Source organism: Adiantum capillus-veneris, chromosome 7 (genome assembly GCF_014529385.1).
Source record: "Adiantum capillus-veneris isolate H3 chromosome 7, ASM1452938v2, whole genome shotgun sequence".
Classification (NCBI taxonomy): Eukaryota; Viridiplantae; Streptophyta; class Polypodiopsida; order Polypodiales; family Pteridaceae; genus Adiantum; species Adiantum capillus-veneris.
This window is the reverse complement of record NC_140937.1, coordinates 127,681,087-127,706,143: the sequence shown is the minus strand read 5'-3', so window position 1 is coordinate 127,706,143 and position 25,057 is coordinate 127,681,087. Positions and strand designations below refer to the sequence as shown.

Genomic DNA, 25,057 nt, shown 5'->3' with positions numbered 1-25,057 from the left:
GTCTTAGGACTGAGGCTTGGGATAGTTAAATATTTCTTCAAGTTTATGTTATGTTTGTGATGCATGAAGCTTTCCATCTTCATTGCATCACCTAGGTCACAAGAAACACAAAGATTGTATCGTAACAAGTCTCTTAATGGGAGAAATCATAATACAAATGCCTATTGGAGGGGGGACCGGCTCCAGATAAATCCCGTCCTCAATTGTTGTCATGTTCTCTAAATTCTCTCTCTTGCAAAATTATTGTTCATGCCAAGTTAACTAATTGCTATGATTATGTTGCTATCTTCAATTATGTTTACCCGCTATGCTCACAAAGTCATTTCTCAAAAGTACTCTCATTAATTTCCGCTACTCTCAAATTAAATAGGCCAATTCCATTACATTGGTATCAGAGCATTTGGTTTCTCTTTTCTTGCTTAAGAAGAGAGGTCCTTAAGTAGCCTATAAATGGTTGATGTTGTTAATTATATTAGGGTAAGTGGAACTGGGATCTATTATCGATTTTGTTGAGCCCACTATGTGGGGGATGGTGCACACCTCGGGAGCTTTGGACTTAATAATGGAGTCTTTTTAGACTTGCCTATGGCTTTACCATTATTGAACCATAAGAAGTCCGAACGGAGCTAGCCCTCGGCAACTCTGCTATGTTAGACCTACTCATCTACTCTCTATAATTAACCACTTCGAGCCGTGGGTGTAGATACTTAAGAGCCGATTTTCAAAGGCTAAGAGGAGTGGCAACTAAGGTTTTGAATTGCCAAAGCATACACTAAGTACATACATAAATTTTGTTAACATGGCTGACAATAATCGAGAGAGTAGAATGAACATTGATAGCTTTGATTTTGCACATGAAGGAGCTAATGATGATGCTCCCATGTTTGTGAATTATCTCGTTTTTACTAGGTTGCAGCAAGCTATGGGCAACCCTGCTTTGCAAGCCGAAGTTACTCAACAACTTCGTGCTTACCGGGAATTTCCCTTCCTCTCCAAAAGGAGAGAGAGATTAGGAGGCCTCTTGAAGAGACCCCCAAAAGAAGACTCTCTCCCATTCGAGGGGAGGAATCCAAAGAGCAAGAAAGCAATGAAAGTTTAAGTTTCTCTGAAGATGTGGCTCCACAAAGACGGCGGTCTAGACGATCGCCCACTCCTCCCAAGAGGAAAAGATCAACACATAGTCCTTCTCCTCATCACTCTGAAAGGCAAGAGAGGAAACAAAGGAAGAAAAGGGCTAGGAAGAGGTCACCCTCTTCTCCTTCTTCTTCACCTTCCTCCTCTTCTGACGAAAGTTATGGCTATTCTCCTAGAGAATACAAGAGGGGAGGACATCGAAAATCATTTCCTGCATGGCGAAGGTCACAAAAGCTAAAGAAGTTCAAGGAGGGAGGAAAGAGTATCTCTTTTCTCACCTATGATGGCACCTTCGGTGCTACCGACAAAGTGTTGGCCTTCATCCAGCAATTTGATGCGGCCTTTGGAGATGAGGGCTTCACAGAGTCCTCCAAGCTACGCCATGTAGCTATGCACTTCCAAAAATCAGCTCGTCAATGGTGGGCTAGCCTTCGTGGCAATGGTGAAGCCCCAAAGACATGGAAAACTCTACGAGTTTCCATCATGAAGCAATTCCTTGCAAGCGATGCAAAGGACAAAGTCCTTACCGAATGGTGCAGCTTGAAGCTCCTCTCCCATGAGTCTATCCACAAATATGTAGACAAGTTTTGGGATTTACATCTCAAGGCTACTGTCTTTCAAAAGATAGACTTTGCCGAGCAAAGGCAGCAATTCTATGCGGGATTACCTGAAGAGATGGCCGAATACATCAACTCTCAACGGCGTGGTACTATTAGCGAAGTAATCCATCACACCATGGTTGCTTCACGAGGAGAAGGGAGTTTACAAAGGTAAAAACAAACTCTCTCCTGAAGAGCTTGAAGCTTTTTGCAAGGACCATAAGTGTTTCAAGTGTGGGGAGCAAGGACATGGCTATCGTTCTTGCCCCAAGAAGAATACTCGCAATGAGACTTCTAGGGCTTCCACCATCGAAGCTCCAAAAGAGGATGTTCATTGCAAAGGATCATCACTTTCCTATGCTTGGGGAAAGGTAAGAGAGCATGATGCCTTATCTTGTTTGACCCTGGCTCTACTCTCAACTTCATATCAACGGAGTTGGCCACCAAGTTGGGCATCCAAGCTTTTGAGATGGGAGATATAGTAGTGGCTGATGCAGCTTTCAAGGGACAACAAGCCTCCGTTACTCCCTTGATTGGGAAGTTGAGGTTTCATGTCCAAAGCTATGTCGACAAAGAAGACTTCTTCATCTCTCCTCTCCAACATGAGGATGTTATCCTAGGGGCACCATGGTTTGATCGCATGGCTGCCAACATGAAGTTCCCTGAAAGGAGAATCTACTTCACCTACAGGGAAAAGAATATGTATATAGATGCTAGTGAGCGTGGTCGCACTATTCCACTTGTAAATCCTCTTGCTTTTGATAAGTCAATGAAGAGCTCAGTTTTTGCGTACATGATTTTTGTCAAAGAGTCTCTAAAAGATACTAATGTTTCATCAAATATAAATGGTAGGAATCAAGAAGAGTTAGATTTGTCTAATTTTCTGAAAGGATTCCAAGATGTGTTCATCGATGATATCCCGATGGACTTACCTCTAAAACGAGGGGATGATGACCATCGGATTGAGCTCCTTCCTAGAAGCTCACCGCCTAACAAGCCTCCTTATCGAGTCTCACAAGCTCAACAAGAGGAGATCATGAGGCAAGTACAAGAGCTGGTAGAAAAAGGGATGGTGAGGCCTAGTTCCTCTCCCTTTTGTTCTCCAGTCCTTTGAGTGCAAAAGAAAGATGGTACATACCGTATGTGTGTGGACTATCGAGCACTAAACCATATCACTATCAAAAACAGATTTCCCGTACCTCGGGTAGAAGATCTGTTTGATAAGCTACAAGGCTCTACTTCAATAGGATTGACCTTAAGAGTGGCTATCATCAAATAAGGATAGTGGATGAAGATATCTTAAAGACCGCGTTTCGCACAATGTTTGGTCTTTATGAATATCTAGTCATGCCTTTTGGCTTGACTAATGCACTAGCTACGTTCAATCGTTTGATGGAGAAAATTTTTAGACCATACAGCAAATTCACTGGAGTGTTCTTTGATGATATCATCATCTACTTCAAGTCTTTGGAGGAACATAAGCAACATCTCCAAGTGATTTTTCAAGCATTGAGGGAGAACAAGCTTTTTCTCAACCAAAAGAAAAGCGAATTCTTCCTTCAAGAGATTCAATACCTAGGTCATATTATCTCTAAAGATGGTATCCGAATGGATCCATCAAAGTTAGAGGTAATAAAAGCATGGCCTAACCCAAGAAATCTACATGAGCTAAGAAGCTTTGTTGGTATGTGCGCATACTATAGACACTTCATAGCAAAATTCTCTCAAGTAGTAGTACCACTACACGACTTAACTAAGAAGAACATTAAGTTTGTATGGACTGCTAAGGAGAAAAATGCTTTTGAAAAGCTCAAAGAGGAGCTTACTTCCCAACCAGTCCTCGTGCTTCTGGATCTCTCAAAGCCATTTGAGGTCCAATGTGATGCTTGTGGTGATTGCCTTGGAGCCGTTTTGCTTCAAGAAGGGCATGCCATAGCATATGAGAGCCGAAGGCTCAATATTGATGAACGAGTCTTGGGCATTTATGAGAAAGAGCTTTTAGTTGTTCTACATGCCTTAGACACATGGAAGCACTACCTATTGGGGACTCCATTTATCCTACGAACCGACCACCAAAGTCTCAAGTATTTCATGACGCAAACCAAGCTTTCTGACAAACAAATGAGGTGGGAAAATTTTCTTTCGCAATTTAATTTCCATATTGCTCACATAGCTGGTAAGCACAATCAAGTGGCCGATGCACTTTCACGACGACCCAAAGTTAATGCGGTGTCTATAGCTACGCACAGTGATCTATCCTCTATGATACATGAGTATGCTATAGACCTTGACTTTAGAGACATAATGTCAGCCCTTGCTTTGGGGAAGAAAGAGGAACCATTCACCTTGCAGGATGGTTATCTTCTCCACGGCAATAGGCTATGTGTTACCCATTCCCTTCGTGAGAAAGTTATATATGAATCCCATGCTCCTCCATATGCGGGGCATAGAGGTATTCAACCTACTCTCCGAGGAGTAGAGACGTACTTCTATTGGCCTACCATGAAAGTGGACATACAAGAGTATGTTTCAAAATGTGTAGTATGCCAAAAGACCAAGTATGATAGAGGGAAGCAACCTGGATTACTCCAGCCATTGCGTATTCCAAATTCACCATGGGAGAGTATATCCATGGATTTCATCTTTGGATTACCCAAGTCTATCCATGGGAATATAAAAATATGGACAATAGTTGACAGGTTTAGCAAGCAAGCACATTTTATTCCTGTCAAAAAGACTATTAAGGCACATCAACTGGCAACTCTCTTCATATCTCAGATTTTCAAGCACCATGGATTACCCACATCCATCGTGTCAGATAGAGATCCTAGAATGACCAGTAATTTCTGGAAAGGTCTCTTTGAAAATCTAGGAACAAGATTGAATTTCTCTTTAGCCTATCACCCACAAACGGATGGCCAAAGTGAGATAGCCAATCTTATGATACTTGATCTACTCAAGACTTATGTTACCGAAGTAGATCAACGCTCACAATGAGAAAAGTACTTACCTCTTGTAGAGTATGCCTACAATAATATTGTACATACTTCTACAGGAAAAGCACCTTTTGAGATCATTTAGGGAAGACCTAAAAGTCGCTTGCTACTCAAAGTACATGAGAAGATCTTCGCCGCCGATGAGTATAGCCGTGACCTACAAGAATCTTTTCAAAAGATTAGGGAGGCTATATCCATCTCTCAACAAAGGCAAAAAGCTGGTGCTGATAAGCACAGAAGAGCCTTAATGTTCAAAGAAAATGATTGGGTCTTACTCAAGTTTCCTAAGGCTCGATTAAGGCAAACGACGGGCAAAAATCCTACGGGCCATCAAAAGTATTATGCTAAACTAGCAAAAAGATACTATGGTCCTTTCCAAATCTTGAAGCCCATCAATGAGATGGCTTATCAACTCAAGTTGTCCAACCATTGGCTCATACACAATGCCTTTTATGTAAGCCTACTTAAGCCCTACAAAGGAGAGCCACCAACTGAACCAATTATTGAAGACCCTCCCGAAGTTGAAGACCAAGAAGAGGTGCTACAACCCGAAGCTATCCTTCGGCATGAAGACAAGGTACTACGACATGGTAAGATTATCAGACGGTATCTTATTAAGTTCAAAAATTATCCTTTTGAAGATGCTACATGGATGTAAGAAATACAGCTTAAGGATAGTATGAACCTTGTCAATGCTTACAATGCTACATTAGAGTAAGCAAATGTACAAATTTCTTTTAAATGACTCATGTTTTTGTCTTATAAGACTAGTCCTCTTTTTAATTGTGCACAAATTTAACTAGTATGCATGCTTAGAATCATGTTTCTGATGACGACGTCTCTCAAACACCAAGTAGCATTTGTCACACATTTTTGGGAGAATGAAATGGACTAAAGAGCAGACATGCTTGCGGCAGCTATGTCTCCCAAGCACCAAATGGATTATTCATCCATTTTGGAAAGATGTCGTAGGGTAAAATGGGATCCTCGCTAAGTAAAATTGACTAATGACTAAGGCTTTATCTCTTCTACCTCATAGCCGAGGACGACTATGATTTCAAGAGAGAGGTAATGTCATAAAATCTAATATCTAATATCTAACCAACCCAAATGATTTTCTCATATTAAATTCATCACTTAATGTGGGAGAATAAACGGGAACAAGTGTTAAGATATAGACATGTGCTTATAGATCTATCTCAACACGGGGCCAATGGTAAAGGGGCCCAAATGAGAGATGGTCTATCAAAGATCAAGGCTAACAAATGGAGAATAAGACCGTAGGGTTAGCTTCATTGAAGACCTCCAATAATGTGTGTAAAAGGCCTTTGACCTTAGGTAAGCTAGGGCTGAGCTTGAGACGCGGGAACCCGACCCAGCTCGAGGTGCTTATCCTACTTGTCATGCTTGATGACTAAGGTGCTTCATGATTGAGGTGCTTGAGATGCTTGAGGTTCTTAATTATTGAGATGCTTGAGGTGCTTGACATGCTTGAGATGCTAAGGTTGCACTTGAGGTGAGAACCCCGAGGTGAGAACCCAGCCCAAGCTTAAAGTGCTTATGAGCCAAGCTTGTGGTGGGAACTGGGCCTATGCATGAGGGGCTTGAGGTGTCAAAAAGTCAAAGATTCAATCCCTACAAGGAGGGGGTGAGCCCTACATGAGGGGGGATGCGAGAGAACACCCACACACTCACACAAGGCATGCATGGTACAAATAAAGCAAAAGGGACACTTGTCAAGTTCCTCCTCATGTTGCCCTCATGGTGTGCCTGAAGCCTATTGGTTGGCCACCCAAGGGGTCCAATAATAATTTAGGAGATTTAATTAAATAATTTAGCATTTATCTAGCCCTCTCTCTCAAAGGGGAAAGGGGGACACTTGTCTCAAGGATACCCTTGCTGCTTGTAATGCCTCTACTTGTGATTGGCTAGGCCTGGAGGGGTCCAATGAGCTTCAAGCATGAGCTACAAGGGGGGGTGGACCCAAGCAAGCTAGGGGGTTGCTTAGGGGGTATACTCACCCACACACACTCACAAACACTCTCATTGTGTGCTATACAAAGTGCAAGATCTCCCTCTCCTTCTCCAAGCAAGTAGAGGTTGAGAGCCTACACCAACACTCTTGGATATGGAGTGCAAATCCAACCAAGAGCCATGCTTCAATGCTTAAGCTTGCCATCTCCTTCTTCTTCATTACTATGCTATTATGTATGCTAGCAACAAGAGTTATGATAAGTGAGGAACTAATTCTTTCTCCTACGAAATGTTTCTTCTTCCTCTTCCCTACCCTCATTCCCTGCTAGCTCTCTCCACCTTCGAAGGTGTTTGAGGTCTTGGGACTGAGGCTTGGGATAGTTAAAGCTTTCTTCAATTTTATGTAATGTTTGTGATGCATGAAGCTTTCCATCTTCATTGCATCACCTAGGTCACAAGAAACACAAAGATTGTATCGTAACAAGTCTCTTTTAATGGGAGAAATCATAATACAAATGCCTATTGGAGGGGGGACCGGCTCCACATAAATCCAGTCCTCAATTGTTGTCATGTTCTCTAAATTCTCTCTCTTGCAAAAGTATTGTTCATGCCAAGTTAACTAATTGCTATGATTATGTTGCTATCTTCAATTATGTTCACCCGCTATGCTCACAAAGTCATTTCTCAAAAGTACTCTCATTAATTTCCGCTACTCTCAAATTAAATAGGCCAATTCCATTACAAGACCCGTTCATCCGTGTTGAGCCTTCGGCTCTCATATGCTATGGCATGCCCTTCTTGTAGCAAGACTGCTCCAAGGCAATCACCACAAGCATCACATTGGACCTCAAATGGCTTTGAGAGATCTGGAATCATAAGGACTGGTTGGGAGATATGCTTCTCTTTGAGCTTGTCAAAAGCACTTTGCTCCTTAGCAGTCCATGAATCCTTAATGTTTTTTTTTGTTAAGTCATGTAATGGTCCTACTATTTGAGAGAATTTTTCTATGAAGCGTCTATAGTATGCACACATACCAATAAATCTTCTTAGCTCGTGTAGATTCCTTGGATTAGGCCCATGCTTTTATTACCTCCAACTTTGATGGATCCATACAGATATCATCTCAAGAGATAATATGACCTAAGTATTGAATCTCTTGAAGGAAAAATTCACTTCTTTTGATCTAGAAAAAGCTTATTCTCCCTTAATGCTTGAAAAATCACTTGGAGATGTTGCTTGTGTTCCTCCAAGGAATTGGAGTAGATGATGATATCATCAAAGAACACTCCAATGAATTTGCAGTAGGGTCTAAACATTTTCTCCATTAATCGATTGAATGCAGCTGGTGCATTAGTCAAGCCAAAAGGCATGACTAGATATTCATAAAGGCCAAACGTTGTACGAAACGCGGTCTTTAGGATATCTTCATTCACTATCCTTATTTGATGGTAGCCACTTTCAAGGTCAATCCTAAATAAGTAGGTAGAGCCTTGTAGCTTATCAAACAGATCTTCTACCCGAGGTATGGGAAATATTTTTTTGATAGTGATATGGTTTAGTGCACCATAGTCCACACACATGCGGTATGTACCATCTTTCTTTTGCACTAAAAGGATTGGAGAGCAAAAGGGAGAGGAGCTAGGCCTCACATTCCTTTGTCTACCAATTCTTGTACTTGCCTCATGATCTCCTCTTGTTGAGCTTGTGAAACTCGATAGGGAGGTTTGTTACGCGGTGAGCTTCCTGATAGGAGCTCAAATCGATGGTCATCATCTCCTCGTTTTGGAGGTAAGTCCATAGGGATATCATCAATGAACACATCTTGGAATCCTTTTAGAAAGTTAGACAAGTCTAACTCTTCTTCATTCCTACCATTCACCTTTGATGAAACATTAGGACCTTTTAAGGATTCTTTGACAAAAATCATGTACTCAAAAACTGAGCTTTTCATTGATTTATCAAGGGCGAGAGGATTTACAAGTGGTATAGTACGACCAGACTCATTAGCATCTATGTACATCTTCTTTCCCCTGTAGGTGAAGTAGATTCTCCTTTCAGGGAACTTCATGTTGGCAGCCATGCGGTTGAACCATGGTATCCCTAGGATAGCATCCTCATGTTGGAGAGGAGAGATGAAGGAGTTTTCTTTGTCGACATAGCTTTGGACATAAAGCCTCCTTCCCAATCAAGGGAGTAATGGAGGCTTGTTGTCCGTTGAAAGTGGCATCGGCAGTTACAACATCTCCCATCTCAAAAGCTTGAATGCCCAACTTGGTGGCCAACTCCATTGATATGAAGTTGAGAGTAGAACCAGGGTCAAACAAGATGAAAGCATCATGCTCCATTACCATTCCCCAAGCATAGGATAGAGGTGATCCTTTGCAATGAGTATCCTCTTTTGGAGCTTTGATAGTGGAAGCTCTAGGAAACTCATTGCGAGCATTTCTTTTGGGGCAAAAATGATAGCCATGTCCTTGCTCCCCACACTTAAAACATTTGTGATCCTTGCGGAAAGTTTCAAGCTCTTCAGGAGAGAGTTTATTTTTACCTTTGTAAACTCCTTTCTCCTTGGACCGATTGTTGTTGTTGGTGGTGGAATGGCCGTGGTAAAAAGTTTGGGCATTAATTCGTCCCTTTGCATCACTTTTGTCTTTATTTTCCATGGGTTTGATATTGCGTCTAACCCCTTGTTGGAAATTGATGTGTGAAGCAACCATGGTATGGTGGATTACTTCGCTGATAGAGTCAGGCCATTGAGAGTTGACATACTTGGCCATCTCTTCAGGCAATCCCGCACAGAATTGTTGTTTTTACTCAGCAAAGCCTATCTTTTGAAAGACAATAGCCTTGATATGTAAATCCCAAAACTTGTCTACATATTTGTGGATAGACTCATGAGAGAGAAGCCTTAAACTCCGCCATTCGGTGAGCACTTTGTCCTTTGCATCACTTGCAAGGAATTGCTTCATGATGGAAACTCGTAGAGTTTTCCATGTCTTTGGGGCTTCACCATTGCCTCGAAGGCTAGCCCACCATTGACGAGCCGATTTTTGAAAGTGCATAGCTACATGGCGCAGCTTGGAGCACTCCGTGAAGCCCTCGTCTCCAAAGGCCGCATCAAATTGTTGGATGAAGGCCAATACTTTGTCGGTAGCACCAAAGGTGCCATCATAGGTGAGAAAACAGATACTCTTTCCTCCCTCTTTGAACTTCTGGAGCTTTTGTGACCTTCGCCATGCAGGCTAAGATTTGCGATGTCCTCCCCTCTTATATTCTCTAGGAGAATAGCCATAGCTTTCATCAGTAGAGGAGGAAGGTGAAGAAGAAGGAGAAGAGGGTGACCTCTTTCTTGCCCTTTTCTTCCTTGGTTCCTCTCTTCCCTTTTGGAGTGACGAGGAGAAGGACTATGGGTTAACCGTTTCCTCTTGGGAGGAGTTGGTGATCGTTTAGTCCTTCTTCTTCGTGGGGCCACATCTTTGGAGGAATTTAGGGATTCATTGCTTTCTTGATCTTTGGATTCCTCCTCTAGTATGGGAGAGAGTCTTCTTTTGGGGGTCTCTTCAAGAGGCCTTGTAAGATCTCTCTCCTCTTGGAGAGGAAAGGAAATCCCATAAGCACGAAGTTGTTGAGTAACTTCGGCTTGCAAAGTGGGGTTGCCCATAGCTTGTGCAACCTAGTGACAAGATAATTAACAAACATGGGGGCATCATCATTGGCACCTTCATGTGCAAAGTCAAAGTTATCAATGTTCATTCTCCTATCTTGGTTATTGTAAGCCATGCTAATTAAACTTATGTGTTTACTTAGTGTATGCTTTGGCAATTCAAAACCTTAGTTGCTACTCCTCTTAGCCTTTGAAAATAGGTACTTAAGTATCTACACCCACGGCTTGAATTGGTTAATTATAGAGAGTAGTGGAGTGAGTGTAACATAGCGAAGTTGTGAGGGATAGCTCCTTTCGGACTTCTTATGGCTCAATAATGGTAAAGCCATAGGAAATTCTAAAAAGACTCCATTATTAAGATCAAAGCTCCCGAGGTGTGCATGATATCCCACATAGTGGGCTGAACAAAACCGATAATAGATCCCATAACCACTTACCCTAATATAATTAACAAAAAAAACCATTAATAGGCTACTTAAGGACCTCTCTTCTTAAGCAAGAAAAGAGAAACCAAATGCTCTAATACCAATGTACTGGAAATTGCCTATGAACTTTGAGAGTAGCGGAATTTAGGAAATTAGGTGAAGCACTTTTGAGAGATTCTTTTTTAGCATAGTGGTTGAAGTTAATTGATGGTAGCAACATCAACATGGTACTTAGTTAACTTGGCATGAACAATACTTTTGCAAGAGAGAGAGAGAACATGACAATAGTTGAGGACCAGATTCATATGGAGCCGGTCCCCCCTCCAATAGGCATTTGTATTATAGTTTCTCCCATCAAGAGAGACTTGGTACAATACAATCTTTGTGTTCCTTGTAACTTAGGTGATGCAATGAAGATGGAAAGCTTTATGCATCACAAGCATAACATAAACTTGAAGAAAACATTAACTATCCCAAGCCTCGGTCCCAAGGCCTGAAACAACTTCGAAGGTGGAGAGAGCTAGCGGGGAATGAGGATAAGGAAGAGGAAGAAGAAACATTCCATAGGAGAAAGAAATAGTTCATCACTTATCATTACTCTTCTTGCTAGCATACATAAAAGCATAGTAATGAAGATGGAGAAGATGGCAAGCTTAAGCATTGAAGCATGACTCTTGGTTGGATTTGCATTCCATAGCCAAGAGTGTTGGTGTAGGCTTTCACTCTCACAAGCTTGGAGAAGGAGGTGGTGTTCCTCAACTTTCACCAAGTGAGAATGGCCTTGCAAATGAGTGTGTGTGTGGAGTATGTCCCCCTAGTCCCCCCCCCCCCCCCCCCCCCCCCCTCTCCCCCCTCCTTGCTTTGGGCGAGTGGTGACCTTTCTGCATGTTGCAAGCTCATTAGACCCCTCTCCCCCTAGCCAATCACATGCAGTATGCAATCAAGTACATGGGTAGTCTTTTGAAAAGTGTCCTCCTTACCCCTTAGAGAGAGAGAGCTTGAAAATATCTAGATATTTGTTAGATGGAAGTAGAAGCTCATTGGACCCCTCTTTAGCCCAACCAATAGCATTCAAGCACACCATGTGGTTAAGCTTAGTGAGAGTCTGACATGTGTCCCATGTGCTCTTTTAGAATTCCCCTAACTTTGAGATGTTTATGCATAGGAAGTTTCTAAAGCAACTTCCTCATTAATTGTGTAGGTTCTCTTTTTTACTCAAGCATCTTACCCCCCATACATAGGAAGCTTCTCAAGAAACTTCCTCATTAAATGTGACAAGTACCTCAAGTACCTTAGTCATCAAGCATGACAAGCACCTTAGGTGGAGTTCCCACCTCAAGCACAGCCCTAGCTTCCTTAAGTTTAGGTCGGGTTCCCACCTCAAGCTCAACCCTAGTTTGCTTAAGGTCAAAGGACTTTTAATACTAACCATTGGAGGTCTTTAATGAACCTAACCCTAAGGTCTTTTAAGCTTCATTAGTTAACCTTGCTCTTTGACAGACCATCTCTCATTTGGGCCCCTTTACAATTGGCCCCGTGTTGAGATAGATCCGTAAGCACATGTTTATATTCTACCCTTGTTCCCATTTATTATCCCATAGTAAATGATCGGTTTAATATGAGAAAATCATTTGGGTTGGTTAGATATTAGATATTTAATCACAAAACTAGTTTTCACAAAAACGACCATAACTTTCACATACGGACTCCGATTGGAAAACTATTTTCATCAAAATGTAGCTTGCAAGCGGCTCTATAGATCTTAGAGTAACACTTGAATTAAAGGAATGCATATGGCAACCCGTTCATTTAAGGGTTTAAAAAAACATCGTTTAAGGCCTCAAATTTGAATTTTCATTTAGGGGTGTCTGATACTAGTTTTTTGGCAGTTCTGGAAGAAAACAGTCAAAGTTTTGGACATAGTTCTGAATTTTTTCTACTTTGACCACTTGGAACAATTGAGATAAGACCTTAGAAACAAAACAGAGTTGGGGTTCCAACATAACATTTCCTAAAAACATACCATTCAAGAGCTGACAACTTCAATTTGAAAGAAGAGCTTATTTTGCAGGTTTGCTTAAAATTTTTGATTGTTTGGGAGTATACACAGATTTTACACAAGTTCTAGCAAATAACACAAGATTCAAAGAAGTTCAACAGCTTCTGGATAAGTTGAAAAGCGTTTTTGCAGTTTTAAAAGAGAGCATAAACAGGTAATAGGTTGGGTTTGAACAAACACTCAGCTTGTTCCTTATTTCATGCTTTTAAGATCTGGAAGGTCAGAGAGAGAGAGAGAGAGAGAGAGAGAGAGAGAGAGAGAGAGAGAGAGAGAGAGAGAGAGAGAGATGTGCGCAGCTGTCGCACGTGTCAAAGCAAGGGACTTGCCGTACATTGTGTGCAAGCCACAAATGGCTGCAAGCACACAACCAAATTAATCTAGCAAGCTCAAGAGAGCAAGGGTGTGTCACTCACCGCCCTACGCTCGCCTTCGTGGAGGATTCCTTGCCGTGAAGAAGAGGGAGCTACTGCCGTGCCGCGCTCAACCGCCATCTCTCTCTCTCTCTCTCTCTCTCTCTCTCTCTCTCTCTCTCTCATACACACACACACAAGGAGATGAAGAAGAAGATGGAGATGGAGCAAGAGCGCTCTTCAATTGCACAAATGAGAGATTGAGTGATTTTTTGGTTTAGGTGACTTTTATATGAGCTCGCACATTCACACTTGGGCGCCCGTGCTTAGCCAACTAACCCTTGAATGTTCCAGTTAGAGTGCGCCTCTATTCAGTGATCACTCTTACCCTTTTCCTATTGGACCGACAAGCTCGGCCCATGACTACTAGAAGTGGACACCGGTGGTTAACATGCCTCCCTTTCTGATATAGATTCCACCCTCGGAATATAACAGTGCAGCATCAAGATCCACGATAGGAGTACATGTAGCAGAAGAAAAACAACATTGTGAAAGCTCAAAGGTAGCATGTGTAGGCGTGCAATGAGTGAGATGCATACATGATATTCTAGGAAATGCAAAAAAATTCATGAATTGTAACATTGTCAACTAAAACAAGCGTAGTACGTGAATGAAATGCAATTGAGTTAAGATCTATTAGGTTGACTCTAAGAGAAGTACACAAGAGCTAGGGCTAAATTAAGTACTAGATTGACCAAAATAATTTAAAAATGTCGACTAAAGAGTAGTTAACCCTAGGAATGCTCGTCGAGGTCTAAAGACTAGTGATCTTGTCACTTATACCACTTAAGTGTGATCAACATAAAATACAAGGAAGTTTGTGCTATTTGCTTTCTCTTTTTTTTTTTTCTTTTTCTTTTTCTTTTTCTTTTTTGTTGTTGTCATAGCTGCTACAGGTAGCTGGGGGACTTGAGGTCTCAAATACCCACAACTGGGAGACTCGAGGTCTCAAATACCAGCTTGAGCATAAACTAGCCGAGAGACTCAAGGTCTCAAATACCAGCTTAAAACATGGACTTCCGCAACACAAGTCACACTTAGGTGGAATAAGGTAGAGAGAACTATATCCTCATAACTTAAAACATTACTAAAGTTACTCCAATTAATAGACTATTTAGGAATTAAAGTCGGTAATTAAGTGGCTTAGTTTAGCGTAAGGTCCTGATACCTACTTAAAGCCAACTAATAGACCAAACTCAAAGAGAAGAACAAGGTACTAGAAGTTTGAAAAAATTATAGCACCTAAATTGGCAATGTCACAACTTCATAAATTTTATGCATTGTTAGAAACTCAAATTACAAGATGCAAACATGTAACTGTGGAAAGCATAGATAAAAGGAAGTAGTACACCTAATATAATGGAGAACATCTGTTGTAACATGTAAACATCCATTGTCGTTGTCCTTCGAAGGCATCCTTATGTAGTCACAAACTGCACAATAGTCACCACCAAACATCCACCTTCCAGAGGCACATTAGTGGGAAAAGACACCAACCGTTATTGAACACAATCAAACAACATAAGGAACCCTAACCTAATTATTTACACCCCCCCCCCCCGAGAGTCAAGGGAGCAAGATATTGTAGAGATGGGGAGACAACCCTAAGGCTAAACCCCTATCCTCGTCATCAAGGTATGTGTAATCCTCTTCAGTAAGGCCGTGTGTCTCGTCTATCCAATCACCCCATTATCGTCCTCTTCTTCTTCTTCAGTGCATAATAATATTAGGAATGTCACTAGGCGTGCATACTCCACCTGGGCAAAAGGGTAAACTTGGGCCATTGGGCAAACTTCTTGGATAGAATAGGGATCCATCGTAATCAAGAGGCGGACCAGCCACTCTAACTCCTCAACAGTTCTCTCATAGGAGGTGAGTGTTTCAACCGAATCCCATTCAAAGGAAATATGAGGGTAACATAAATGCATTACTTGGGACAGGTAAAAAGAATATTTGTAAGAATCAGCCATATCTGTGAACACAAATAGAGGATGGTTAGGTGTTTGATGACATAGGTTTCTGTTTCAATGTTCCTGATGTGATATGTGTAGGTCTGGGTCAATGATTTTGACTAGTATTGTGCACACTTGTTTGCTAATTGCTCTTGCTCTTTACTATTTTTTTATTTTATGTTTTTTGTTTGGTTTTAAACTAGGGTGGTTAGTTAATATATATCTATATATATACAATCCCTAAAATCAAAAAGCTCAAAGGTCCGGGAAAGAAGGGTAAGAGGGAAATAATTCTATAGGCTGACGTGGATGAAGACTCCCCCCTTTCTTAGGTAGATCATACCTTTTGGAACGATGTCGTCGCCTTTTGGAACCAGTTATTCCAATTTCAGGTAATAACTGAACAATGGGAGGTGTCGAATCTTTTGTAGCTTCATGGAGGCTGCCTATGGTAGGTGGAGGTTGTGTATAAGCTTTTACCCCTATGGATGCATTACATGAGGAGCTAGAAGCTTCATGGAACTCCCCCTTTCCTGAGCTAAGCCGAATAGATTGGTTTTGCCTTGGAACCCAAACTAGCTCTGGAGTAGGCGTGTAGCATTCTATGATCTTTCCCTTCCCACGGTCTTCCATCGGCTTTGGCATCACAAGGTTTGACTCACATGGTTTTGTAGTGGATAGGTAAGGACACGATTCATGTTTAGGTACCCAAATTCGATCATTTCCATCATAGTAGCCTTGAGCTTCTAATTGTTTGGGAATCCAACATGATTTGGTTTTCACCTTCTTAACCTGAGTGGACGCCTTCCTTTGAGGTTTCCTTTGTGAATTAACTTGAACCATAGGGGGGTCCTATGATACCTTGGGGACCCATTGATATGTACCCTTGGTCATAGCACGTGGAGCCTTTGATGTAACACTGTCCGTAGTAGCCATGGAAGTTGAAGCTTTAGAGGGTTGTGCTACTGGCAAGGATGTTGTGACTTTTTGGATTGGCAATATTTTGTTGTTTTGTGTGTTATGAAGAGGTGAGATTTCAGGTGTTATTCCTTGAGCCGTAGATCCATGAGTTGGTTTCTGCGTCGTGATATTCCCGTTCTCCCAATCGATATTACATTTGACTGTAGACATCCATTTTCACCCCAGGTTTATATTACCCTCCATAGTACCTATAGGCATGACCAAAAAGCTTTGAACCACGGTTCCATTGTCATAAATAACATGAGTGTGTAGGATTCCAAAAACAGTGGTCTTCTTCTTATTGACACCCTTGACTTGGGATGGTGCTTGTGGATAGGGGTGGTTTTCCTAGCTAACACCAAACTCCATAGGATGACAAATTATGTTGAGCTCTTGTATCCAATAATGTGTTATATAGTATTCTCCCATGTACGCTTTTTAAGTGAATTGGATATCGTAGAGGTGGCTCAGATTCCAATGAATCGTCATCAGTGTCTTCAAAAAACGCTTCTGAGATTCCCAGATTAGCCTCTCATTGGCGTCTAAGACATTGTTGTCTTTCTTGAGCCTCAACTCTTGCTTGGATCATTTTAAGCTCTTCCCCTATATAATTAAGCCATTCTACGATAGATTTCTTTCCATTTATTCTAGCACGTACATTTTCTCAATATTGTCATCTCTTATATCTCTTACTCTTCTTGTCTAATTTTCAATTACGACCAATATCTAGTAAAAAGTCACTAGATGAATCGCTACTTGTGTCTTATGTTCCCTTGGAGAGATTGTCATCTAGGGTACCACTGGGCCCTGAATGGTTTGTCCCCACATTTGCCCTAAGATTTAACTCAGATTCTTTGTCCTCCTCAGAGTCAATTTCAATTGATGATTCCGACCCTAAATCATGTGGGCTATAGTCTTGTGAGACGCTAATGGTTCCAATGCCAGTCAAACCTTCATCTTGTAGGTCATCAGAAGCTATATGCATTGCTTCTAGCATATTTAAGGGTACGAGTGGTGGCATTTCATCCACCTTAGGTGTTACCCATGTCGTCCCCCTATTTTCCCAAGTGTCTATGGTTGCTGCTAGGTGGACCCAATCCACATTGTCCGACTCAGTCATCCCAGGTAGTACATCCATATAAGGAGAATCTTCCCCAACATCAGTGTCCGCTTTACACATGTAACAATACTGCAATGGGGCCGAGTGAACTGTGGTGTCAGATCTATGATCAATTATAAACCTGTTTCCTAGAGAATGTGCTCGACCAATCACAAGATCCACTCGAATGACAAAATCTTGGAACTGCAAGTAGACATGGTTTTTAGACCAGTCATGCACCATTTTTGCTTCCCTCATGAAAGGACATCCTAAGATCATCTCAAATGCCATAGTGTGCTTGGAGAAATCCATGATAATGAAGATATTTCTTATTTTATGTCCAAAGACCTTGAGATCTTCTAGCATCCCAATACGTTTAACAATAGACCCATTGGCCATCTTTACTACTGTGGTTGTGGTCCCAAGGTGAGGTCCTCGCTTCAATCCCTTGATGTGGGAAATATGGGATCTCCATTTCTTCGATAGGGTCAGGTAGTCCCTCTATAAACATTCTTTCCAACAAGAAGTGAGTACGCCCACTTTCCCATGACTTTAAGTCACTTTCTTCTTGGATGACACTAGGTATGGCTAGGGGTCTATGGACTTTGTGAGGTTGTTGTTGCGTAGGAAACAATGTGTCTGTAACTTGGATTTGCCTAGGTGCTGGCTCTAGATCCCTTTGGGTATATTCTACCAAACTCCTTAATTGCTTGACTCACTCGATCTCCTATGTAGGGTTTGGGTAAGTTCCTATCTTCTTCTTGGGTCCTAGCCATTGTCGCTCATGGCGATCTTCCTTGTTGGTTTCTTTCTTAGTGGTCATTTTGGTCTCCATGGTTTCACCTGAATCAGAGTCCTCTTCAGCATCGTTCATATATACGGGGTCGTCACCAATCCCTATGTTGGCCTTTCAACTGGGGTCTGACTTCGCTGCTTTTTGCGATCTCTTCCTTTGTGTTTTCTTCTTCTTCTGAGATTGGGCAATTGATGTCGTGTCTCTTTCTTCAAGAATATAATATTGTTTGTGGAGCATCGATCGTGTGAGTACGTTTACTGGTACCACATGTGTACTTTCTAATGGCTCCTCGGTAACCTCAATCAAGTTTAATGGCGTGATCTTCGGTGCATTTGGATTATTCGGACATTGGGCAATCAAATGATCTATGCCACATCAATTACATATGAGTATCGGCATTATAGACGTGCTCGCTTGATTGGTTTGCATTAGTGTGGCGTTCTTTTGTAGCCTAATAGGACACTCGGCCACACGATGTGGACCTCCACACTCATAGCATTGAAGAGGTGGTCTCTTGGCACTGTAACTGACAGCAAGAGTAGCTACTTGATAGACAGGTTTACTTGTCCCCAATAGTCCTCCATGTAGTATTGTGGACTTTCTTCAAGCGCATCAATCCCATAGGCAATATTAGGGTCTATATCTTCCTCACAGCCTTCCAAACAAGCAATAGATGACTCACAACCCACTTGATTCACAGAAGTGATTCTCGGATGTGGTGGTTGTGGTCCTAGCACTGGAGGTGGTAAGGGTGTTGTTTGAACAACATGTTGGGCCCTAGGGACCATGTATTGTGACGTTTGTTCAAGAGGTGGGGCCGACATCAATGGTGGCACTCGAGGTGTGTCTGTCCATGCTAAGGTTGTTCTATTGGCCATCTCACGCTTAAATACTATCTAATACTTAGCTTGATGACCATACCTCCACAGGCATTGCAATTCCCATTGAATTTTACTGTAAAGTAGGGCATTCACTGGTACTATGTGGACCATAGCATATTGAGCACCATTGTTGCTCCCTTCTTAGATACATATGATTGTTTTGCGGGAGCACGATTGTCTCTAAGACTCTCTTGAATGGCCTTGGTGAGATTTGCTAAAGTCATCTCAGATATCTTTGGCTCGTTAGCAATAGGCTTTAGGGTCATTGGATGATGCTTGATGCTTGTGAGCTAGTAGATTTAGGCTCAACTGACACTCTTTCTCCTTGAATCATTAAATTATCCTCCAATTGGATCGCATTGTGGTGACTGCTTTGCAAGCGGTGATACCTCTAACGACTAGGCCATTGTAGATATCCTCATGTCGTAATCCTCTAATGAATCTATCAAGCAATTGATTATTATTGAAGTGCTCATTTGGATTACAACGAGAATTTAAATGCTTCAAGCGACTAATAAAGTCTCTCACGGACTCTCCTTCCTCTCATTGGGTTTTCTAGAGCTGAGAGGCTACACCCCAAAGCACTCCCTCTTGTATTTATTCTTTTAAGAACGGTCTCCTAAGAGTAGGGTAAATCGTTTTAATCTTCCACCCTTAGGGTTCTATACCAATCCTCAGCCTTAACACTTAAGGTTAGGCTTAAAGCATTACTCTTATGCAAGTCATTGTGTTCTCCTAGAATCGCATATTTGTTCAAACACTTCGATATGCTTTCTCACATCCCCGTCTCCACTAAATTTTTGTGTGAGCTTGGCTATTTGTACTACCTTACTTCTAGGCTCTCTATTAGGCGTGTTACGCATATTCTCAGCAATAGATTGATCGATAGGTTGAGCAAATGTTGCCAAGTCACCTAAGTGAGCAAGCACCGTGGGTGAAGGCGCTCCAGAGACTACATGTGGAGTAGGTATTGGCCTTGGGCTTGGCGCATAGGAAGCCCTTGGGTTCCAAGTTTGGTACGGTGTTGTGCCATGTGGTGGCCCAAAGTTCATATGTGTGGCCCTAAGCATAGCAGACGTCGGATGTGACATGCTAATGCTAGCCGGTATGGTCCCATTGAAATAAGAGCTTGGGTATTGTGGTTGTGGAGCATAGGTTGCTACATGAGTATCGAGAACCCATAGGTGTATACGATTGGTACACACTTGTAGGTACTGTTGCAGGCATTGAGCTACCATGTAGTGGTGCTTTACTAACAAATGAGGTCCATGGCATGTTTCTTAGCATGCCCATCATTGGGTAGACATGGTAGCCGTGGTGTCATCAAAAGAGAGATGAGCTAAACTCGGAAAGGTAAAGCTATCACTTGTGGTCTCAGATTGTACTGATACCCCTGGAGAAATAACATATGTAGGATCCATCGGACTTACCGAGGGAGTCTCCATTTGCGATAAGGTTGGTTGCCTAGCCTTCTCCGTATCCAAGAATCTCATGAGACCCGTTGAAGGCATGTGGATCCCTTTGTTCTGTGTTTCTAGCTCAATAACCCTATGGATAACATCACAAACTCTTTGTTGTTGATCCTCTATGCTAGTAGCACCCATTGTGGATTGTAGGACATCTAACCAACCCACATGATAGGTGTGACTTGTGTATAGGTCGGTAAGAGTCTCCGTTTGAAGTTCATACTCCCAGTTCTCATTTAGAAATGCTCCATCTAGGACTGAGGTGCTAGGGGTGTTCTTTGAGCAACGAACAGGGCTACTGTTACACACTAACACAGTACTACAACAACTAATTAACTAATAGATCTACTTACTATACCTTACAGATCTAACATTATAGATCTGATACCTTAAAGCTAACCCCTTATCAACAAAAAACAGTACCTTACAGCAAGAAACTAACCCTTATTAATAGAAAACAATACATTGCAGCAAAAACAAAGTTCAAAAATCCTTCTTAACAAGCCACGCACCTTCTTTCTCTACCTTTCCTACATCTCATATTGCACCACAAAGCAGCATAGAGTGCTATTCGAGCTCGATCGCTCTCTCTCTCTCTCTCTCTCTCTCTCTCTCTCTCTCTCTCTCTCTCTCTCTCTCTCGCATACACACACACAAGGAGATGAAGAAGAAGGTGGAGATGGAGCAAGAGCACTCTTCAATTGCACAAATGAGAGAATGAGTGATTTTTAGCTTTAGGTGACTTTATGTGAGCTCTCCCATTCACGCTTGGGCACCCATGCTTAGCCAACTAACCCTTGAATGTTCCAGTAAGTGTGTGCCTCTCATCGGCGATCACTCTTACCCTTTTCCTATTGGACCGACAAGCCCGGCCCATGATTACTAGAAGTGGACGCCGGTGGTTAACAAGAGACTGAGAGTAGAGTCTCATTAGACAAGAGCATCAATCAAGAACTTATAGCAAATCCTATGGAAATCCTAGAACCTATCATTGAGGATTACGTGTCTGATATGACTTCAGAGTCTTCTGGTTTCTACAAAAGGGCTTTTGATCTATGCGAGAAAGGACCTAAGATAGCTAGTTCTATCCAAAGAGATGGAGTGCCTGAATCATGGCTATTTCCATCTTCAGAACATCTCAGGCAAGTCAATTGTTTGAAAACAAAACATGTCGTGACACATGATACATCCATAGCTCTCTATTGGATATCCCAAGGAGAATATATCAACATGTACAGAGGGAAGTCCATTGGATACAAGGCGATCACGAAAGAGAAGATCCTGTATGTTTTTGCTTCCACAACTACAAAGACTATCTTAATCTTAGACAAGATTGGATACAAATTTGAAGTTGAGGGGGAAACATGGGTATGTGTGTGTGTGTGTGTGCTTGAGAGGGAGAGAGGAAGAGAGAGGGAGGTAGGGGTATTGTGTGTGTGCTTGAGAGTGAGAGAGATAGAGAGAGGGAGGGGTGTGTGTGCTTCAAAGAGGGGTACGGAGGGTGGGTATGGGGGTTGGGGGGGTGGGAAATGGGGTTAAGGGGGGTGAGGGGGCACTGGGTGGGAAAGGGGTGGGGGGGCGGCGCGAACAGGGTTTTGGGGGGTGGGAATCAGGAGTTAAGGAGAGACGAGAGGGTAGGACCCGGGTAGGAGCTCAAGGGGCTAGGTAGGGTGTGTGTGTGCGTGTGTGTGTGTGTGCGCACGCGCACGTATGCGCCCAAAAATGTATGAGAGTGTGTGTGTGTGTGTGTGTGTGTGAAAGTGCGCACGTGCGTGATGGGTTTAGAGAGAGAGAGAGAGAGAGAGAGAGAGAGAGAGAGAGAGAGAGAGAGAGAGAGAGAGAGAGAGAAGAGAGAGATGGAGAGTGTGCGTAGAGAGAGGGGTAGAGAGATATGGCGAGAGAGTGGCATAAACGAGGTTTTGGGGGTGGGAATCGGGGGTTTAGGGGGGACGAGAGGGAGGATCTCAAGGGGGGATGAGAGGGTAGGAGCTCAAGGGGGTAGGTAGGTTGTGTGTGAGTGTGCACGTGGGAAAGGGGGGGTGCATGGATTTAAGTAGAGAAGAGAGGGGGTCGATGAGAGAGAGAGAGAGAGAGAGAGAGAGAGAGAGAGAGAGAGAGAGAGAGAGAGAGAGAGAGAGAGAGAGAGAGAGAGAGAGAGTGTATAGTAGGGTAGTGGGGGGAGAGATAGAGAGCGTGTGTGTGTGTACATAGAGAGAGAGGGGTAGAGAGAGATAAGAAGAGGGTGAGTGATTGAGTGTGTGCATAGAGAGAGAGAGAGAGTGTGTGTGTGTGTGTGAGAGAGAGAGAGAGAGAGAGAGAGAGTGTGTGTAGAGATAGAGAGAGGGGAGTAGAAAGACAAAGAGAGAGTGAGAGAGAGAGAGAGAGAGAGAGACAAAGAGTGTACATAGAGAGATAAGGAGAGATAGAGTGTGCATAGAGACAGAGGGGTAGAGAGAGGGGGAGAGAGAGAGAGAGTTGTGCGCATCTGTCGCACGTGTCAATGCAAGGGACTTGTCGATACGCTATGTGCGAGCCACAAATGGCTCCAAGCACACAACTAAACTAATCTAGCAAGCTCAAGAGAGCAAGGGTGTGTCACTCACCGCCCTACGCTCGCCTTCGTGGAGGATTCCTCGTCGTGAAGAAGAAGGAGCTACCGCCATGCCGCGCTCAACCGCCGTGCAGTCGTCGCGATGCACAATCTCTCTCTCTCTCTCTCTCTCTCTCTCTCACACACACACACACACACACACACACACACACACACACACACACACACACACACACACAAGGAGATGAAGAAGAAGAAGATGGATATGGAGCAAGAGCACTCTTCAATTGCACAAATAAGAGAATGAATGATTTTTAGGTTTAAGTGACTTTTATATGAGCTCGCCCCATTCACACTTGTGCGCCCATACTTAGCCAACTAACCCTTGAATGTTCATGTTAGAGTGCGTCTCTCATTGGCGATCACTCTTACCCTTTTCCTAGTGAACCGACAAGCCCGGCTCATGACTACTAGAAGTGGATGCCAGTGGTTAACATGCCCCCCTTTCTGATGTAGATTCCGTCCTTGGAATATAACAGTGCAACATCGGGATCCAGGATAGAAGTACATGTGTCTGAAGAAAAACAACATTGTGAAAGCTCAAAGGCAGCATATACATGTGTGCAATAAGTGAGATGCATACATGATATTCTAGAAAATGCAAAAACAAATTCATGAATTGTAACATTGCCAACTAGAACAAGCGTAGTACCTGAATAAAATGCAATTGAGTTAGGATCTATTAGGTCAACTCTAAGAGAAGTACACAAGAGCTAGGGCTAAAGTAAGTAGATTGACCAACGTTAATTAAAAAATGTCTACTAAAGAGTAGTTAACCTTAGGAATGCTCGTCGGGGTCTAAGGACTAGTGGTCTTGTCACTTATACCACTTAAGTGTGATCCACATAAAATACAAGGAAGTTTGTGCTATTTGCTTTCTCTTGTCTTTTTCTCTCTTGTCTTTTTCTCTCTTTTTTTTTGGGTTGTCATAGTTGCTACAAGTAGCTGGGGGACTCGAGGTCTCAAATACCAGCAGCTGGGAGACTCAAGGTCTCAAATACCAGCTTGAGCATAAACTAGCCGGGAGACTCGAGGTCTCAAATACCAGCTTAACACATGGGCTTCCATAACACAAGTCACACTTAGGTGGAATAAACTAGAGAGAAGTATATCCTCATAGCCTAAAACATTACTAAAGTTACTACAATAATAGACTATTTAGGAATTAAAGTCAGCAATTAAGTGGCCTAGTTTAGCCTAAGGTCTTGATACCTACTTAAAGCCAACTAATAGACCAAACTCAAAGAGAAGAACAAGGTACTCGAAGTTTGAAAAAATTATAGCATCTAAATTGGCAATGTCACAACTTCATAAATTTTATTGTTAACCCTCACGGCTCACGGACACCCCATCACCTACGGACGTGTATTATGTATTTGGTAGAGTCAGGTAACGGGCTTGTCAGACCAATAGGAAAAGGGTAAGAGTGATCGCCGATGAGAGGCGCACTCTAACTGGGACATTCAAGGGATTAGTTGGCTAAGCATGGGCGCCCAAGTGTGAATGGGGTGAGCTCATATAAAAGCCAACTAAACCTAAAATTCACTCATTCTCTCATTTGTGCAATAGAAGAGTGCTCTTGCTCCATCTCCATCTCCATCTTCTTCTTCTTCACCTCCTCGTGTGTGTGTGTGCATGTGAGAGAGAGAGAGAGAGAGAGAGAGAGAGAGAGGGAGAGTGTGTGTGCGATCGAGCATTACGAAGGCACGACGGCGGCGAAGCGGTTGAGCGCGGCACGGCTGCAGCTTCTTCTTCATCGCGGCGAGGAATCCTCCACGGCAGGAGCATAGAGCGGTGAGTGACACACCATTGCCCTCTTTTGAGCTCGCTAGATTAGTCTTGTTGTGTGCTTGGAGCCATTTGTGGCTCGCACACGGTGTATCGGCAAGTCCCTTGCTTCGACAGTGCGGCAAGGAGCGCACATTTATGCATTTTAGAATTTAAATGACAAGATGCAAACATGTAAATGTAGAAGCATAGATAAAATAAAGTAGCACACTTGATATAATGGAAAACATCCGTTGTAACATG

At 42.6% G+C, this 25,057-nt stretch overlaps 1 protein-coding gene across 1 annotated transcript in view; it reads right to left on the bottom strand.

The window, feature by feature from the left end:
* Positions 1–24,704, bottom strand: part of LOC147454594 (uncharacterized) — a gene marked incomplete at its 5' end in the record, with an annotated part of 53,031 nt that extends 28,327 nt beyond the window's left edge. Inside the window, 3 exons of the mRNA XM_086517058.1 lie at positions 22,184–22,317; positions 22,491–22,889; positions 24,665–24,704. Coding sequence (XP_086373184.1) covers positions 22,184–22,317; positions 22,491–22,889; positions 24,665–24,704 — 573 coding nt within the window. The remainder of the gene's footprint in view (positions 1–22,183; positions 22,318–22,490; positions 22,890–24,664) is intronic.
* Positions 24,705–25,057: the final 353 nt, after the last annotated feature.